We start from the raw sequence: 20,688 nt of genomic DNA on the forward strand, positions 1-20,688 counted from the left end.
ACACTCTAGTGACACCTTGGGTGTTCAGGTCGGTCTATGTGTTCCCTCCTCTACCTCTCATACCCAAGGTGTTGAGAATAATAAGACTAAGCAGAGTCAGAACAATCCTCATTGTTCCAGATTGGCCACGAAGAACTTGGTATCCGGATCTCCAAGAGTTGCTCACAGAAGATCCGTGGCCTCTTCCTCTAAGACGGGACCTGCTGCAGCAGGGGCCCTGTCTGTTCCAAGACTTACCGCGGCATGGCGGTTGAACGCTGGATCCTAGCGGAAAAAGGTATTCCGGATGAGGTCATCCCTACGCTAATAAAGGCTAGGAAGGACGTGACATCGAAACATTATCACCGTATATGGCGAAAATATGTTTCTTGGTGTGAGGCCAGGGCTGCTCCTACGAAGGAGTTCCATTTGGGTCGTCTGCTTCACTTCCTGCAAACAGGAGTGAATTTGGGCCTAAAATTAGAGTCCATAAAGGTCCAAATTTCGGCTTTATCCATTTTCTTTCAAAAAGAATTGGCTTCTCTTCCTGAAGTACAGACATTTGTGAAGGGGGTGATGCATATTCAGCCTCCTTTTGTACCTCCGGTGGCGCCGTGGGATTTTAATGTAGTATTAAGTTTCCTCAGGTCACCTTGGTTTGAACCACTCAAAACAGTGGAGTTGAAACATCTCACTTGGAAAGTGGCCATGTTGTTGGCCTTGGCTTCTGCAAGGCGTGTTTCCGAATTGGCGGCTTTATCACCTAAAAGCCCCTACCTGTTTTTTCACGTGAATAGGGCAGAGTTGAAAGCAATAGAAAAATTATTCCTCTCTTGGCGCTGCAAAAAGTGGTCTCACCTTTTCATATGAACCAACCTATTGTCGTGCCTGTGGCTACACGGGACTTGGAGGATTCTGAGTCCCTGGATGTGGTCAGGGCTTTGAAGATTTATGTGACCAGAACAGCTAGGATCAGGAAGACTGAAGCTCGGTTTGTTCTGTATGCAGCCAACAAAGTTGGCGCTCCTGCTTCAAAGCAAACTATTGCTCGCTGGATCTGTAACACGATTCAGCAGGATCATTCTGCGGCTGGATTGCCGCTGCCAAAATCAGTTAAGGCCCATTCCACTAGGAAGGTGGGCTCTTCTTGGGCGGCTGCCCGAGGGGTCTCGGCATTACAGCTTTGCCGAGCGGCTACTTGGTCAGGTTCAAACACTTTTGCAAAGTTCTACAAGTTTGATACCCTGGCTGAGGAGGACCTTGTGTTTGCTCAATCGGTGCTGCAGAGTCATCCGCACTCTCCTGCCCGTTTGGGAGCTTTGGTATAATCCCCTTGGTCCTTACGGAGTCCCCAGCATCCACTAGGACGTTAGAGAAAATAAGATTTTACTTACCGGTAAATCTATTTCTCGTAGTCCGTAGTGGATGCTGGGCGCCCGTCCGAAGTGCGGACTTATTCTGCAATGCTTGTATATAGTTATTGCTTCAATAAGGGTTAAGTTATGGTTGCATCAGGGTTGGACCTGATGCTCTGTTTGTCATACTGTTAACTGGTTGTTATACACATGTTATACGGTGTGATTGGTATGGCTGGTGTGAATCTTGCCCTGGATTACCAAAATCCTTTCCTTGTACTGTCAGCTCTTCTGGGCACAGTTTCTCTAACTGAGGTCTGGAGGAGGGGCATAGAGGGAGGAGCCAGTGCACACCAGAACCTAAATTCTTTCTTAAAGTGCCCATGTCTCCTGCGGAGCCCGTCTATCCCCATGGTCCTTACGGAGTCCGCAGCATCCACTACGGACTACGAGAAATAGATTTACCGGTAAGTAAAATCTTATTTTCCTCGAAATGTCTGTGTCACTGGGCACAGTTCCTATAACTGAGGTCTGGAGAAGGGGCATAGAGGGAGGAGCCAGTTCACACCCATTCAAAGTCTTATGGTGTGCCCACGTCTCCTGCGGATCCCGTCTATACCCCATGGTCCTTTTGGAGTCCCCAGCATCCTCTACGGACTAGGAGAAAAGGATTTACTGGTATTAAAATCCTATTTCTCTGACGTCCTAGTGGATGCTGGGAACTCCGTAAGGACCATGGGGAATAGCGGGCTCCGAAGGAGGCTGGGCACTCTAGAAAGATCTTAGACTTCCTGGTGTGCACTGGCTCCTCCCACTATGACCCTCCTCCAAGCCTCAGTTAGATTTCGTGCCCGGCCGAGGTTGGATGCACACTAGGGGCTCTCCTGAGCTCTTAGAAAGTAATAGTCTTAGATTTTTTTATTTTCAGTGAGACCTGCTGGCAACAGGCTCACTGCAGCGAGGGACTAAGGGGAGAAGAAGCGAACTCGCCTGCTTGCAGCCGGATTGGGCTTCTTAGGCTACTGGACACCATTAGCTCCAGAGGGATCGACCGCAGGCCCAGCCTTGATGTTCGGTCCCGGAGCCGCGCCGCCGTCCCCCTTACAGAGCCAGAAGCAAGAAGATGGTCCGGAAAATCGGCGGCATGAAGACTCTGTCTTCACCAAGGTAGCGCACAGCACTGCAGCTGTGCCCATTGCTCCTCTCACACACTTCACACTCCGGTCACTGATGGTGCAGGGCGCTGGGGGGGGGCGCCCTGAGGCAGCAATAAAAACACCTTGGCTGGCTAAAATACCTCAATATATAGCCCCAGGGGCTATATATGAGGTAAATACCCCTGCCAGAATTCCATAAAAAGCGGGAGAATAGGCTGCGAAAAAGGGGCGGAGCCCATCTCCTCAGCACACTGGCGCCATTTGTCCCTCACAGCTCGGCTGGAAGGAAGCTCCCTGGCTCTTCCCTGCAATCTACAGTACCAGTAAGAGGGAAAAGAGAGGGGGGACATTAAATTTGGCTATATATATATATATATATATATATATATATATATATATATACAGGTTGAGTATCCCTTATCCAAAATGCTTGGGACCAGAGGAATTTTGGATATGGGATTTTTCCGTATTTTGGAATAATTGCATACCATTATGAGATATTATGGTGATGGGACCTAAATCTAAGCAGAGAATGCATTTATGTTACATATACCCCTTATACACACAGCCTGAAGGTAATTTTAGACAATATTTTTTATAACTTTGTGCATTAAACAAAGTGTGTGTACATTCACACAATTCATTTATGTTTCATATACACCTTATACACACAGCCTGAAGGTCATTTAATACAATATTTTTAATAACTTTGAGTATTAAACAAAGTTTGTGTACATTGAGCCATCAAAAAACAAAGGTTTCACTTTCTCAGTCTCACTGAAAAAAAGTCCGTATTTCGGAATATTCCGTATTTCGGAATATTTGGATATGGGATACTCAACCTGTGTATATATATATATATATATATATATATATATATATATATATATATATATATATATATATATATATATATATATATTTATTTTATTGAAAAGCAGCTATTAGGGACATAACTCAGTTAGTCCCTATATATATATATATATATATATATATATATATAGCGCTCTGGTGTGTGCTGGCATACTCTTACTCTGTCCCCCCAAAGGGCTTTTTGTGGGTCCTGTCCTCTGTTTGAGCATTCCCTGTGTGTGTGGAGTGTGTCGGTACAGCTGTGTCGACATGTTTGAGGAGGATAATGATGTGGAGGGGGAGCAGATGCCTTTAGCAGGGATGTCACCCCCTGGGGGGCAGACACCTGAGTGGATGAGTTTATGGCAGGAAATGAGTGCACGTATAGACTCCTTACATAAAAAGTTTTACGACATGCCGACTGGGGGACAGCCGAGTCTTCAGCTCGTGCCTGTCCAGGCGTCTCAAAAGTCATCAGGGGCTCTGAAACGCCCGCTATCTCAGATGGCACAAGTAGATGTCGACACGGATACTGACACCAGTGTCGACGACGATGAGTCAAATTTAATGCCCGTTAAGGCCATTCACTGCATGATTGAGGCAATGAAAGAGGTGTTAAATATTTCTGATTTACATCCAGGTACCACAAAAAAGGGTATTATGTTTGGGGAGAAAAAACTACCTGTAGTTTTTCCCCCGTCAGATGAATTAAATGAAGTGTGTGAAGAAGCGTGGGCTTCCCCTGATAAGAAATTGGTAATTCCTAAGAAGATACTAATGGCGTTCCCTTTCCCGCCAGAGGATAGGTTACGTTGGGAAACACCCCCTAGGGTGGATAAAGCGCTCACACGTTTGTCTAAAAAGGTGGCACTACCGTCCCAGGATACGGCCGCCCTTAAGGAACCTGCTGATAGAAAGCAGGAGGCGATCCTGAAGTCTGTATATACACACTCAGGCATTATACTTAGACCAGCTATTGCGTCAGCATGGATGTGCAGTGCTGCCGCTGCGTGGTCAGATAAACTGTCAGAAAATATTGACACATTAGACAGAGACACGATTCTGCTAACAATTGACCATATCAAAGACGCAGTCTTATACATGAGAGATGCACAGAGGGAAATCTGCCAGCTGGCATCTAAAGTAAGTGCATTATCCATCTCTGCTAGGAGATGCTTATGGACTCGCCAGTGGACTGGAGATGCAGATTCCAAAAGGCACATGGAAGTTTTGCCTTATAAAGGGGAGGAATTATTTGGGGATGGTCTCTCCGACCTAGTTTCCACAGCAACGTCTGGGAAGTCAGCATTTTTACCCCATGTCCCCTCACAGCCTAAGAAGGCGCCATTTTATCAGGTTCAGTCCTTTCGGACCCAGAAAAACAAGCGGGGAAAAGGAGGGTCTTTTCTGTCTAGAGGCAGAGGTATCGGAAAAAGGCTGCAGCAAACAGCAGGTTCCCAGGAACAAAAGTCCTCCCCCGCTTCCTCTTCCAAGTCCGCCGCATGACGGTGGGGCTCCACAGGCGGAGCCAGGTACGGTGGGGGCCCGCCTCATGAATTTCAGCGATCAGTGGGCTCGCTCACAGGTGGATCCCTGGATCCTTCAAATAGTATCTCAGGGATACAAGCTGGAATTCGAGGCGGCTCCACCCCACCGGTTCCTAAAATCTGCCTTGCCTATTGCTCCCTCAGACAGGAAGGCGGTGCTAGCAGCGATTCACAAGCTGTATTCCCAGCAGGTGATAATCAGGTTACCCCTACTTCAACAAGGCCGGGGTTACTATTCCACACTATTTGTGATGCCGAAACCGGACGGTTCGGTGAGACCCATTTTAAATTTGAAATCCTTGAACAATTCAAGTTCAAGATGGAATCGCTCAGGGCGGTTATTGCAAGCCTGGATGAGGGGGATTACATGGTATCCCTGGACATCAAGGATGCTTACCTGCATGTCCCCATTTACCATCCTCACCAGGAGTACCTCAGATTTGTGGTACAGGATTGCCATTACCAATTCCAGACGCTGCCGTTTGGACTCTCCACGGCACCGAGGGTATTTACCAAGGTTATGGCGGAAATTATGATACTCCTTCGAAAAAAGGGAGTTTTAATTATCCCATACTTGGACGAACTCCTAATAAAGGCACGATCCAAGGAACAGTTGTTAGTGGGAGTACCACTATCTCAGGAAGTGCTGCGCCAGCACGGCTGGATTCTGAATATCCCAAAGTCACAGCTGGTCCCCACGACACGTCTAATGTTCCTGGGAATGATTCTGGACACAGTCCAGAAAAGAGTGCTTCTCCCGGAGGAGAAAGCCAGGGAGTTGTCTTCTCTAGTCAGAGACCTACTAAAACCAAAACAGGTATCGGTGCATCACTGCACGCGGGTCCTGGGAAAGATGGTAGCTTCTTACGAAGCAATTCCATTCGGCAGGTTCCATGCCAGAATTTTTCAGTGGGACCTGTTGGACAAGTGGTCCGGATCGCATCTTCAGATGCATCGCTTGATAACCCTGTCCCCAAGAACCAGGGTGTCTCTTCTGTGGTGGCTGCAGAGTGCTCATCTTCTGGAGGGCTGCAGATTCGGCATACAGGACTGGGTCCTGGTGACCACGGATGCCAGCCTACGAGGCTGGGGGGCAGTCAAGAAGGGAAGAAACTTCCAAGGACTATGGTCAAGTCAGGAGACTGCCCTTCACATAAATATTCTGGAACTAAGGGCCATTTACAATGCCCTAAGTCAAGCAAAATCCCTGCTCCTACACCAGCCGGTGCTGATCCAGTCAGACAACATCACGGCAGTCGCCCATGTGAATCGACAGGGCGGCACAAGAAGCAGGATGGCAATGGCAGAAGCCACAAGAATTCTCCGATGGGCGGAGAATCATGTACTAGCACTGTCAGCAGTGTTCATCCCGGGAGTGGACAACTGGGAAGCAGACTTTCTCAGCAGGCACGACCTCCACCCGGGAGAGTGGGGACTTCATCCAGAAGTCTTCCAAATGATTGTAAATCAATGGGGTCGTCCACAGGTGGACATGATGGCGTCCCGCCTAAACAAAAAACTAGAGAGGTATTGCGCCAGGTCAAGAGACCCTCAGGCGATAGCTGTGGACGCTCTAGTGACACTGTGGGTGTACCGGTCAGTTTATGTGTTCCCTCCTCTACCTCTCATACCAAAGGTATTGAGAATAATAAGAAAGCGAGGAGTAAACACAATTCTCGTGGTTCCGGATTGGCCAAGAAGAGCGTGGTACCCGGAACTTCAAGAGATGATCTCAGAGGACCCGTGGTCTCTGCCGCTCAGACAAGACCTGCTACAGCAGAACTGTCTGTTCCAAGACTTACCGCGGCTGCGTTTGACGGCATGGCGGTTGAACGCCGGATCCTGAACGAAAAGGGCATTCCGGAGGAAGTCATTCCTACGCTTATTAAAGCCAGGAAAGAGGTCACAGCAACTCATTATCACCGCATATGGCGGAAGTATGTTGCATGGTGTGAGGCCGAAAAGGCCCCAACGGAGGAATTTCAACTAGGTCGATTTCTGCATTTTCTGCAAGCAGGAGTAAATATGGGCCTAAAACTGGGCTCCATTAAGGTACAGATCTCAGCTCTGTCGATTTTCTTTCAAAAAGAACTAGCTTCAGTACCTGAAGTTCAGACATTTGTTAAAGGAGTGCTGCATATTCAGCCCCCGTTTGTGCCTCCTGTGGCACCTTGGGATCTCAACGTGGTGTTGAGTTTCTTAAAATCACATTGGTTTGAACCACTAAAAACCGTGGATCTGAAATATGTCACGTGGAAGGTGGTTATGTTATTGGCCTTGGCTTCTGCCAGGCGAGTATCAGAATTGGCGGCTTTGTCCTGTAAAAGCCCTTATCTGATTTTCCATATGGATAGGGCAGAATTGAGGACTCGTCCCCAGTTTCTCCCAAAGGTGGTGTCAGCGTTTCACCTGAACCAGCCTATTGTGGTGCCTGCAGCTACTAGGGACTTGGAGGACTCCAGGTTGCTAGACGTTGTCAGGGCACTGAAAATATATGTTTCCAGAACAGCTACAGTCAGAAAATCTGACTCGCTGTTTATCCTATATGCACCCAACAAGCTGGGTGCTCCTGCTTCTAAGCAGACTATTGCTCGTTGGATTTGTAATACAATTCAGCTTGCACATTCTGTGGCAGGCCTGCCACAGCCAAAATCTGTCAATGCCCATTCCACAAGGAAGGTGGGCTCATCTTGGGCGGCTGCCCGAGGGGTCTCGGCTTTACAACTTTGCCGAGCTGCTACTTGGTCAGGGGCAAACACATTTGCAAAATTCTATAAATTTGATACCCTGGCTGAGGAGGACCTGGAGTTCTCTCATTCGGTGTTGCAGAGTCATCCGCACTCTCCCGCCCGTTTGGGAGCTTTGGTATAATCCCCATGGTCCTTACGGAGTTCCCAGCATCCACTAGGACGTCAGAGAAAATAAGAATTTACTCACCGGTAATTCTATTTCTCGTAGTCCGTAGTGGATGCTGGGCGCCCATCCCAAGTGCGGTTTATCTGCAATACTTGTACATAGTTACTGTTAACTAAATCGGGTTTTTGTTGAGCCATCTGTTGAGAGGCTCTGTTGTTTCATACTGTTAACTGGGTTTCATATCACGAGTTGTACGGTGTGATTGGTGTGGCTGGTAAGAGTCTTACCCGGGATTCTAAATCCTTCCTTATTATGTCTGCTCGTCCGGGCACAATATCCTAACTGAGGCTTGGAGGAGGGTCATAGTGGGAGGAGCCAGTGCACACCAGGTAGTCTAAGATCTTTCTAGAGTGCCCAGCCTCCTTCGGAGCCCGCTATTCCCCATGGTCCTTACGGAGTCCCCAGCATCCACTACGGACTACGAGAAATAGAATTACCGGTGAGTAAATTCTTATTTTCTTTTTTCTATGAAACTGGTCACTTTTATATTGTGAAATTACTAGTTATGTTCATTTTATAATTTATTTCTGCAGCAGGGTACATTGTGTTCCACAGGGAAACATCACGGTGTAGAGTGGATCTTGATCCAGAGGCACCAACAGGCTAAAGCTTTAGGCTGTACCAGGATGCATTGGGGCCTCCTCTATAGCCCCCGCCTCCAGGCACTATGAGCTCCGTTTTGAGTTGGTGCCTGCAACAGCAGGTCACTTAACAGGGGAGCTGCACTGGGCAGCCCTGAAAAGCTTTTATGCAAGAAGATTTCTTCAAGGGCTGTCAGCGTTGTATGTCAGGGTGATACTTCAGCGCTGCAGCTCCGTCACCTCCAAAGCGGCGTCACATACTCCTGCGGCTTAGATCCCTGGTACGTGCGGCGGAGATGCTCTGGCCTAGGCACACAGTCACAGCTGCTCTGCTGGTTCATGTGGCTGCTACGGGGTTAAAAGGGTATTAAATCGCGTTCCGTCAGTGACCTAGGGAGACGGGTCGCAGTGCTGGCATGGACACTGTCACCGAACAGGGACCCCACTAGACCACCGGGGCGTATGAGTACAGCTCGGGTGTACTAACACCCCATTTAATAAGGCTCACAGTACCCGGGGTGTAAGTCCAGCATATGGTTGACGGCGCTTGACCTGTAGCTCCTCCCCTTGCCCAGGGTGCCATCAACTGCAGATTTCTCCGGCAGGGTCCACAGGTTATCCACAGGATAACAATGGGATATGATGGAGCGACACCAAACGATCACAAGCTTTCAGTCCTCCCAGGATGCAACAGGCCCATCCATATATCCCCGCTCACTGGCTCAGGCAAATCAGTTTTTTGTGTGGTGCGGCAGGAGCCGGACCATTGTCAGAGGGCTGCTGTTCTTGGCAGCCCTAAGGTTTCTTATTTTATTTTTATAGTCTTACTATGTTTTGAGCGAACTGGAAAGAGTTGCTTCAACAACTCTCTGCCAGGTCGCAACAACGCTTACCCATGTGTACAGTGCCGTCTCCACGGGCTTCTGTGTCGGATATACTAGCAGGCCAAGCAGATGTTACCAGGCGGTGGTCGGAGCACGGGGAGAAGATAAGGCATCGGTTCCACGTAGTCGGGGAATACAGCCGCACTGTGTTGGGTGGAGACTACCAAACAGTAGCTGATGCAACGCCACCACGTGTGCTCCAGCACTAGGCCTTAGGGATCATAAGGCACCAGGAATAGTATGAGGCTGCAATCTCTAGGGTTGATGTCAGCGGTGGGGAGTAAGACGCTTTCCTGGTCACCCCTCCCCCCAGTTCATGACCATTTTCCGTCGGTCTCCCACCATGAACTGTTGCCTCACTTCCATCTCGGACGCTACCACGAGGGGTCTCGGTTGCAGCATAGGCCGCCGCGTCTGTGTTCATTAAGTGCTACTGCGAGGAGACCCGGTCGCAGTTCAGGCGTCTGTATGACCGTCGCGTTTGTATGCACAGTGCATCTTAAAAGTTCCCGGAGCGGCAGTGTACACTAGTAGCGGTTGGATCCACTCAGTGTTCGCTAACGTATTGATCGATCTTGGAAGTGAGGTGAGTCTCCCTGTATCCCACTCTACTGAGTACGGGTTATACAGCACTAAATTTCTATCTACTTTTGTCAATATGAATACTTACATTTAAGTGCCTATTGCATATGAGTCTGTGTACATTGCTGTGGTTTTCTTGGCATTGCGTCTGATTACTTTAAGATCTGTATAAAACAGAATTCAGTAATCTGTACTCCTACATACTGTTTGTAGTTGATTATGTGCTCATGTGACTAATATATAACATGTGACTGACTGCTAGTGTGATTGCTGACTTTAATATATGTTGTTTTCTCTGGTCCTCAATGCTGGTGCATGGGTAGGGTCAGATTGATATCACTTTAGACTGTTAAGTGATTACAGTCACAAATTCTGTAGTCCACTGTAAAGTGCTGATTATTTATCATGTCTAAGAGCGGCAAAGGTAACGAGGGTACACTGACAGTAACACCAACACTCATATCATGTTTGTCTTGCAAAACTGTATTATCCTCTCAGGATCTGGTACAGGATGATTTATGTGCAAATTGTTTTGCGTTTCAGCAGATTACAAGTCAGATCCCTGTTTAGCGTCCGATACAGATAGATCCACCTTGGGCGATGTTTGCACAGACCTTGTCCAGTATAATTCCTACAGCTTCGCTACCAGGAATGGGGTACACTAATAACCCATACATGCAGCTCCCTACCCACTGTATATCATTTCCCTCACCAACTTATCCAAAGAGACCAGCTGATAAACCAAGTGTAAGTAAATCGTCAACTTCACAGGCTACACAGGATGATTCATCGGACGATGAAAGCTCTATATACTCTACTTCGGCATATACGAAGAACAAGTAGAGGGTATCAGCTTATTGGATATAGCTGAGTTAATTAGAGAAATAAAGGCCAGTCTATCCGTAGAGGATTCAGCAGAGCCTGTGTTAAAAGCCAAGGCACCTGTATTTAAACTGCCCAAAGCAGGTAAGACTGAGTTTCCAGGGTCAGACCAGCTAACGAAAATCATGAAAGAGGCTTGGGTTACACCCAGTAAAAAAATCTAGAATTCCCAAAAAATGGGATTCCAATTATCCTTTTCTAGCTGGGGACTGTTTAAAATGGGAAATGGCTCCAAAAGTAAATACGCATGTCATTCGATTAGTGCAAAAATCTATATTGCCTTTGCCATCAACGTCATTGGATGATGTCACAGATAGAGTGGATGGTTTTCTGAAAACCATATTTTCTCTGTCTGGGGCAGTCATAAGGCCAGCCATGCCTTCAGCTTGGATGGCAAAAGCAGTTGCTTCCTGGATAGAGGTACCGGAAGACTGTGGAGGCTATCAAACTGATTCTTCAGATTGATGACATGACTGACCATCCAGATATGTCCAAGAAACCTGATAAGTTCAAACGTCAGAAGGTTACTAAAATAGTCTTACCTCATTCTGACCATTTAATTGACATACGTCGGGATTCCTGGGAGTCTCCAGGAAATAAATTTTCCCTGTCTAAAAAGATGCTAGCTCGTTATCCTATCTCTGCAGAGTTAAGTAACAAGTGGGAAACCCTGCCACCAGTGGACTTGCATATAGCTCGTCTTGTGGTGTCGTCTACTCTGCCTGTCACCACCGTCACTTCTCTGAAGGAACTGACGAATAAGCGTGTGGAGTGCTGCTCGAAGTCTATTTACACTTTTGCTGGTACTGTACATAGACCCACTATGGCAGCCTCTTGGGCTGCAAAAGGTTTTGTAGCCTGGGTTCAAGCAGTTGAGGCAGAGCTACCTCCTAATTTTTCTGACAATGTCCATCATACAGTATATAACCATAGCCTCCCATTACATTCAGGAGGCGGCCTCTGATGCAGGTGTTATGGCGGCCAAAGTGTCTACTACGTCCATCCTTGCTCGCCAGATTCTGTGGTTACGGTCCTTGTTGGTGGACCTGGACTATAAGAAGACCTTGGAGGTGCTGCCTTTTAAGGGAGATATACTATTTGGGGAAGATCTGAACAAGATTGTGACTGACTTGGCGTCTGCCAAGACTGCATGTCTCCCAAATACTAATCCTCAGCGATGCAAGTACTAGGCCTCATGGTGTTGGCTTTCGACATGGTAGATTACGCTCAATTTCATTACCGCCATTTCATTACAGAGGTTAATACTTTCCAAGTGGGACGGCCTGCCTCACCGGATCAGATCTCACATGATTTCCTTGACTCCGGAGGTTCGTCTGTCACTGACCTGGTGGCTACAGGACTAATAATTGAGCTGGGGTCGTCCCTACTGGATCTCCAACTGGGTCCTCCTAACGACGGATGCCAGTCTGCTGGGGTTGGCGCGCGGTGTTAGAGCAACACTCTCGGTGGACCAGGAAGGAATCTTTCCTCCCGATAAACATTCTGGAATTGCGGGCGGTGTTCAATGCTCTGAAACTTGCCATGCCTCTGGTACAGAACAGGCCTGTTCAAGTACAGTCGAACAACGCCTTCACGGTGGCGTACATAAATCATTAAGGTGGCACTCGAAGCCGTCTGGCAATGATAGAAGTGTTAAAAATTCTTCAATGGGCGGAACACCATCTGCCAGCCATATCGGTAATGTTCATTCCGGGGTACCTCAACTGGGAAGCGGACTTCGTCAGTCATCAGGACGTACACACCAGAGAGTGGAGTCTTCATCCGGAAGTCTTTCAACTTCTAGTGGGCAAGTGGGACCTAGCAGATGTAGACCTGATGGCGTCTTGACACAATCACAAGATTCCGGTCTTCGGAGCAAGGACAAGGAATCCTCAAGCAGCGTTCGTGGACGCTCTGGCAATTCCATGGAACTTTCGGCTGCCATACGTGTTCCCTCCAGTGTCACTCCTGCCCAGAGTAATACAGAAGTTCAAGCAAGAAGGAGGTGTACTACTTCTAGACGCTCCAGCGTAGCCCAGACGGCATTGGTACTCAGACCTGCAGGGTATCTCGATAGAGCACCTTCTTTTACTTCCTCAACGCCGAGACCTCCTCTTTCATGGCCCTTGTGTCTTCCCGGACCTGGCTAGACTGGTTTTGATGGCGTGGGTCTTGAAGCTTCACTCTTGAGAGCCAAAGGTTTCTCTGAGGCGGTCATCCAATCTATGTTAAAAGCCCGTAAACCAACTTCAGCTTGGATTTATTATAGGGTCTGGGATTCTTACTTAACCTGGTGTGCTGCCAAGAATTATAATGTATACAAGTTCAGTATTTCCAGACTTTTGGCTTTTCTACAGCAAGGCCTGGACTTAGGCCTTCTTTTGGCCTCCCTCAAGGTTCATATATCTGCCTTGGTATGGTTTCAGAGAAAGATTGCGTCTCTTCCTGATGTTCACACTTTCACTCAGGGTGTTTTACGGATTTAGCCTCCCTATGTCCCGCCTGTGGCTCCATGAGATCTGTCTGTTGTGCTGAATGCCCTGCAAGAGTCTCCATTTGAGCCTTGTGATTCTGTAGACCTTAAATACATTACACTTAAGGTCGTGTTTCTGCTTGCTATTGCCTCTGCTAGGAGGGTGTCGGACTTAGGCGCTTTGTCCACCCTTTCTGATTTTTCACTGTGACCGCGCAGTCCTTAGAACGCGCCCTGGTTATCTACCTAAGGTGGTGTCATCTTTTTACGTTAACCAAGAGATTGTGGTTCCGGCCTTTATCTCTCCTGGTTTGTCCTCCAAAGAACGCTCTTTGGATGTGGTACATCTATGTATATGTGGAGAGGACTGCCTCCATCAGGAGGTCAGATTCTCTTTTTGTCCTTTTTGGTTTTCACAAACGTGGCTGGCCTGTGAATAAGCAATTTTTGGCCAGATGGATTAGAATAGTGATTGCACAAGCTTATGCGCAGTGTGGTCTCCCAGCTCCTGCTGCTATCCAGGCACAATTTATTTGGTCTGTTGGACCTTCTTAGGCGGTTCGCCGTGGCGCTTCCCAAGAACAATTGTGCAAGGCGGCTACGTGGTCCTCTGTGAACACGTTCATCAGGTTCTATGTCTTTGATACTTCTGCCTCCCAGGATGCTTCCTTTGGACGCCAGGTTCTTGTACCTGCTACAGTGCGTCCCCTCCCATGAGGAACTGCTAAAGGACATCCCCGATATTATTCCCTGTGGAATACCAGTGTACTCCGCTGCAGAAAATGAGATTTATGGTAGACTTACCATAGTTAAATCTTTCTGCAAGGTACACTGGATTCCACAGGGCGCCCACCCTGACGCACTTAGCTTCTTTAGGTTTGTATGGCATTAGCCGCTGGTACAGTACCTTCTCCTGTTGTGAGAATGTGGTTCTATGTTTCTAACATCTACCGTCTCTATTTTACCTGCTACTGCATTTGACTGGTTAACGAAACTGAGCTCCTGTGTCCGGGGGCGGGGTGCTAGAGGAGGCGGTGTAATGCATCCTGGGAACAGTCAAAGCTTTTAGCCTGTTGGTGCCTCGGATCAAGATCCAACTCTACACCCCGATGTTATTCCCAGTGTACTTCGCAAAAAGATTTAATTATGGTAAGTCTACCATAAATCTCCTTTTTTATAAAAGTTATAAGACTGAATCGGCCCCAGTTTTGTTTAATGTTTTAAGAGGCATCTGGTGTTGGAAATTTCCCGAAAGAGATGCTTGAAGCGCAAGTTGTGGCCGTACCCAAACCAGGTAAAGCTCCCACTTCAGTTAAAAATTATCGTCCGACAGTGCTGTTAAACACATACAGTATGTTAAGCTTTATGCTAAGCTGATAGCCAATCGTCTCTGTCCCCTATTGTCTTCTCTTATAGCCACAGACCAGGTGCCTCTTCCTATGGCTAGATCTTTCCATGACCTTGATTCGTGTATATCTTTGATAACCCCGTATGCATAAATAAATATGTAGACCTAAACATAAAAGCATTATTTCTCTAACTTCCTAGTGGATGCTGGGGACTCCGTAAGGACCATGGGGAATAGACGGGCTCCGCAGGAGACTGGGCACTCTAAGAAAGATTTAGTACTACTGGTGTGCACTGGCTCCTCCCTCTATGCCCCTCCTCCAGACCTCAGTTAGAATCTGTGCCCGGACAGAGCTGGGTGCTTTTAGTGAGCTCTCCTGAGCTTGCTAATAAGAAAGTATTTTAGTTAGGTTCTTTATTTTCAGAGAGCTTCTGCTGGCAACAGACTCTTTGCTACGTGGGACTGAGGGGAGAGAAGCAAACCTACTAACTGCGGCTAGGTTGCGCTTCTTAGGCTACTGGACACCATTAGCTCCAGAGGGATCGAACACAGGAACCTAACCTTGGTCGTCCGTTCCCGGAGCCGAGACGCCTTCCCCCTCGCAGAGCCAGAAGACAGAAGCCGGCGGGTTGAAGCAAGAAGACGTCAAAATCGGCGGCAGAAGACTCCTGTCTTCACTGAGGTAGCGCACAGCACTGCAGCTGTGCGCCATTGCGCCCACACTAACCCACACACTCCGGTCACTGTAGTGTGCAGGGCGCAAGGGGGGGCGCCCTGGGCAGCAATTGATTACCTCCTGGCAAAAGCAGCATATATACAGCTGGGCACTGTAATATGCATGAGCCCCCGCCATTAATTTTACACAAAATCGCGGGACAGAAGCCCGCCGCTGAGGGGGCGGGGCCTTCTTTCTCAGCACTCACCAGCGCCATTTTCTCTCCACAGATCCGCTGAGAGAAGCTCCCCAGGCTCTCCCCTGCACGGTAGAAGAGGGTAAAAAAAGAGGGGGGGCACATAAATTTGGTGCAAAAACAATATATACAGCAGCTACTGGGTTAACACTAAGTTACTGTTTGATTCCTGGGACATATAGCGCTGGGGTGTGTGCTGGCATACTCTCTCTCTGTCTCTCCAAAGGGCCTTAAGGGGGAACTGTCTTCAAATAGAGCATCCCCTGTGAGTGTGGTGTGTCGGTACGTGTGTCGACATGTCTGAGGTAAAAGGCTCCCATAAGGAGGAGATGGAGCAAATGTGTGTGCGAGAGGTGGTCTCCGTCGACAACGCAGACACCTGTTTGGATATGTGTAATTAAGTGCTAAGGTGAATTTATTGCACAAAAGATTAGAGAACAGACAGGAAATGTACCCATGTCTGTCCCTATGTCGCAGAGACCTTCAGAGTCTCACAATGCTCACTATCCAAAATAATAGACACTGATGTCGACACGGAATGTGACTCCAGTGTCGACTATGTTAATGCAAAGTTACAGCCAAAATGGCAGAAATGTATTCAATATATGATTATTGTAATAAAAGATGATTTGCATATCACTGATGACTCATCTGTCCTTGACACAAGGGTACACATGTTTAAGGGGAAGAAAGCTGAGGTAAATTTCCCTCCTCTCATGAGGAAAAAGAGCGGGAATCTCCAGACAAGAAGCTGCAGCTTCCCACAAAGAATTCACAGGCAGTATCCTTTCCCCACCAAGATATGATGGGAATCTTCCCCTAGGGTGTCACGTTTGCCCAAGAGGTAGCCCTGACGTAACAGCTATTCGCAGGGATCCTGCAGATAGTGTACACATTCTAGTACACTACTCAGACCGGCGATTGGGTCGGCATGGGTTTATAGCGCTGTGACGGCGTGGACTAATTGAGACCCTAGTATGTACATATATGTGTTTATATATATATATATATATATATATATATATATATATTAAAGATGCTGTCTTAAGAGATGTATGTATGTGTATATATATATATATATATATATATATATATATATATATATATATATATATATATATATATATATATATAATAAAACATGCCCAAAGAGACGTGTATACTGGGTCCTAGAAATCAAAGCTATGTCGATTTCTGCTTGACGTGTCCTGTAGAATATGCAATGGACAGAGGATGCCGACATAAGAGGCATATAGAAGGCTGAGGATTGTGGGGAGAAGGGTTCTCGGACCTGGTCTCCACAGCTATAGCTGGTGATTCTGATATTTTGCCTTATATTCCTGCACACCCTAGGAAAGCAACACCATTATCAAATGCAGCCTTCCGAACAAAGAAACAAGAAAGTCTGAGGTGCGTCCTTTCTTGCCAGAGGCGGGGGCAGAGGAAAGAAGCTGCACAACACAGCAAGGTGTCACTATTATCACGATCTCCTCATAAGAGTGAGATTGAGAGAGCAGTTGCGGAACAGCGTATCACTTTCTCTGGAAGTGTAACGGCAACACGGCTGGATTCTATGTATTCCAGTGTCGCAGTTGGTTCCTACAGCTCATCTGCCTCTTCTAGACACAGACCAGAAAAGGGTTTATCTCCCGATAGAGAGAGCTCAGGAGCTCGTGACACTGGTCAGGAATCTATTGAAACCAAAACAGGTGTCAGTGCATCACTGCACTCGAGTCCTGGGAAAGATGGTGGCATCATACGAGGCCATTCCCTTCGGCAGGTTCCATGCGAGGACCTTCCAATGGGACTTACGGGACAAGTGGTCCGGATCACATCTTCAGATGCATCGGTTAATCACCCTATCCTCCAGGGCCAGGGTGTCTCTCCTGTGGTGGCTGCAGAGTGCTCACCTTCTCGAAGGTCGCAGTTTCGGCATTCAGGACTGGGTCCTGGTGACCACGGATACAAGCCTCCGAGGGTGGGGGGCAGTCACACAAGGAAAACCATTTCCAAAGGCGGAGGTCAAGTCAGGAGACTTGCCTTCACATAAATATCCTGGAATTAAGGGCCATATGCATCGCCCTAAGTCAAGCGGAGAACTTGCTTCGCGAAAAAAACGGTGCTTATTCAGTCGGACAACATCACAGCAGTGGCTCATGTAAACTGCCAAGGCGGCACAAGGAGCAGTGTGGTATTGGCGGAGGCCACCAGAATTCTTCGCTGGGCGGAGAATCACGTAAGAGCACTGTCAGCAGTGTTCATTCCGGGAGGGGACGACTGAGAAGCAGGCTTCCTCAGCTGGCACGTCCTCCACCCGGGAGAGTTGGGACTTCATCAAGGAGTCTTCACGCAGATTGCAAGGCAGTGGGAACTGCCACAGGTGGGCATGATGGCATCCCGCCACAACAAAACGCTACAGAGATATTGCGCCAGGTCAAGAGACTCTCAGGCGATAGCTATAGACGCACTAGTGACACCGTGGGTGTTCCAGTCGGTTTGTGTTTCCTCCTCTTCCACTCATACCCAAGGTGCTGAGAATCGTAAGGAAAAGAGGAGTGAGAACAATACTTATTAGTTCCGGATTGGCCAGGAAGGTCTTGGTATCCGGAACTGCAAGAAATGCTCGCAGAGGACCCATGGCCTCTGCCTCAGACAGGATCTGTTGCAACAGGGGCCCTGTCTGTTCCAAGACTTACTGCGGCTGCGTTTGACGGCATGGCGGATCCTAGCAGAAAAAGGGATTCCGGATGAGGTTATTCCTACGCTAATAAAGGCTAGGAAGGAAGAGACGGCTAAACATTATCACCGTATATGGCGAAAATATGTTGCTTGTTGTGAGGCCAGGAAGGCTCCTTCAGAGAAATTCCAGCTGGGCCGTATCCTTCACTTCCTACAGTCGGGAGTGACTTTGGGCCTAAAATTAAGGTCCAGATTTCGGCCCTATCCATTTTCTTTCAGAAAGAACTGGCTTCTCTTCCTGAAGTTCAGACTTTTGTAAAGGGAGTGCTGCATAGTCAGCCCGTTTGTGCCTCCAGTGGCACCTTGGGATCTTAACGTGGTGTTGAGTTTCCTGAAATCACACTGGTTTGAGCCACTTAAAACCGTGGAGCTGAAGTATCTCACGTGGAAAGTGGTCATGCTATTGGCCTTAGCTTCGGCTAGGCGTGTGTCAGAATTGGCGGCTTTGTCATGTAAAAGCCCTTATCTGGTTTTCCATATGGACTGGGCAGAATTACGGATTTGTCCGCAATTTCTGCTGAAGGTGGTGTCATCTTTTCATTTGAACCAACCCATTGTGGTGCCTGCGGCTACTCGTGACTTGGAGGATTCCAAGTTGCTTGATGTAGTCAGGGTTTTGAAGATCTATGTAGCCAGGACGGCTGGAGTCAGGAAAACTGACTCGCTGTTTATCCTGTATGCATCCAACAAGCTGGGTGCGCCGGCTTCAAAGCAAACCATTGCTCGCTAGATCTGTAACATGATTCAGCAGGCTCATTCTGCGGCTGGATTGCCGCATCCAAAATCAGTGAAAGCCCACTCCACAAGGAAAGTGGGCTCTTCTTGGGCGGCTGCCCGAGGGGTCTCGGCATTACAGTTTTGCCGAGCAGCTACTTGGTCGGGTCCAAACACATTTGCTAAGTTCTACAAGTTTGATACCTTGGCTGAGGAGGACCTTGTGTTTGCCCATTCGGTGCTGCAGAGTCATCCGCACTCTCCCGCCCGTTTTGGAGCTTTGGTATAATCCCCATGGTCCTTACGGAGTCCCCAGCATCCACTTGGACGTTAGAGAAAATAAGATTTTACTTACCGGAAAATCTATTTATCGTTGTCCGTAGTGATTGCTGGGCGCCCGTCCCAAGTGCGGACTTTCTGCAATATGTGTATATAGTTATTGCTTAATAAAGGGTTATGTTATGTTGGCATCCATTGTTTGATGCTCTGTTGTTCATACTGTTGACTGGGTAAGTTTATCACAAGTTATACGGTGTGATTGGTGTGGCTGGTATGAGTCTTACCCTGTATTCCAAAATCCTTTCCTTGTACTGTCAGCTCTTCCGGGCACAGTTTCCTTAACTGAGATCTGGAGGAGGGGCATAGAGGGAGGAGCCAGTGCACACCAGTAGTACTAAATCTTTCTTAGAGTGCCCAGTCTCCTGCGGAGCCCGTCTATTCCCCATGGTCCTTACGGAGTCCCCAGCATCCACTACGGACTACGAGAAATAGATTTACCGGTGAGTAAAATCTTATTTCTGTATTTATTATGAAAAAAAAATATAAAAACTGTTTGGCAGGTAGTGGAATAAAAAAAAAAGTATCAATAACAAGTGAATGCAGTTAAACAAAATAGACCTGCTCATGAGTGTTAATCACCTTGCAGTCTTGAGGTGTTAAAAGCCTTTGGTGGCATTTCTCACACTACACTTCAAAAGCATTCATTGACACAGCTTAAAGGTTTTTTGGATTGGTTGCAGTTTGGGCAAAGGTGCACCCAAAATAGACATGATCTTCCTTACGATGTACAGATGTAGCCATGCTCATCTTTGCCATGATGAGTAAACACGGGCAAACGCATTGCGGCAAGGTGTGTACGCGCCTCACTGCGACTAAGAGTATCCGGTGATTGCACCATAGATGTCTATGGCGTGCGTACAGACGCGGGCACACTAGTCGTGCCTACACTGCACGGCAACGATGAGTGTGGCTACATCTGTTTAAATGTATCTAATATTTGTTTATTTGAGGTAGAGCTACTAGGTATCCTGGTTGTCTCACCTTTATTCTCCACACGACATCTTTAACGCACAAAACTTTAATTTTTTCCCTCTTTTGAGGGAATTCTTATACATCCAAAGTAACAGAAAACAGGATCATAAATAATCTTAAAATATTTTGCAACAAAAAGAGCATGAGGTAGGTTTTATGGACCAAGCATATGTTCCAGATTTTCCATTGTCTAAATGTTTACTAAAGAACAATACTCAAGATTCTATTAAGCTTCACATTTCGACCGGGTTCCTTTTGTCTGAGTTTATTTTTTCACTTACTAGGCTGGACCAAGAACTCGATTTCATCCTTTCTCAACAGAAAGAGCTAGAGGACCTTCTGAGCCCACTGGAGGAATCGGTCAAAGAAAACAGTGGGACCATCTATCTCCAACATGCAGATGAGGAGAGAGAGAAAACGTAAGATGGTTTAATGCCAAATAAGTGTAGTTGGGGAA

General features: G+C 47.4%; 1 protein-coding gene across 2 annotated transcripts in view; it reads left to right on the forward strand.

Moving 5' to 3' along the window:
• Positions 1-20,688, forward strand: part of NUP62CL (nucleoporin 62 C-terminal like) — a 362,287-nt gene that overhangs the window by 293,271 nt on the left and 48,328 nt on the right. For both annotated transcript variants that reach the window (XM_063936986.1, XM_063936987.1), the window contains exon 9: positions 20,516-20,650. In XM_063936986.1, the coding sequence (XP_063793056.1) occupies positions 20,516-20,650 (135 nt within the window). The remainder of the gene's footprint in view (positions 1-20,515; positions 20,651-20,688) is intronic.

The sequence above is a fragment of the Pseudophryne corroboree genome, chromosome 8 (assembly GCF_028390025.1).
Source record: "Pseudophryne corroboree isolate aPseCor3 chromosome 8, aPseCor3.hap2, whole genome shotgun sequence".
NCBI classification, from domain to species: Eukaryota; Metazoa; Chordata; class Amphibia; order Anura; family Myobatrachidae; genus Pseudophryne; species Pseudophryne corroboree.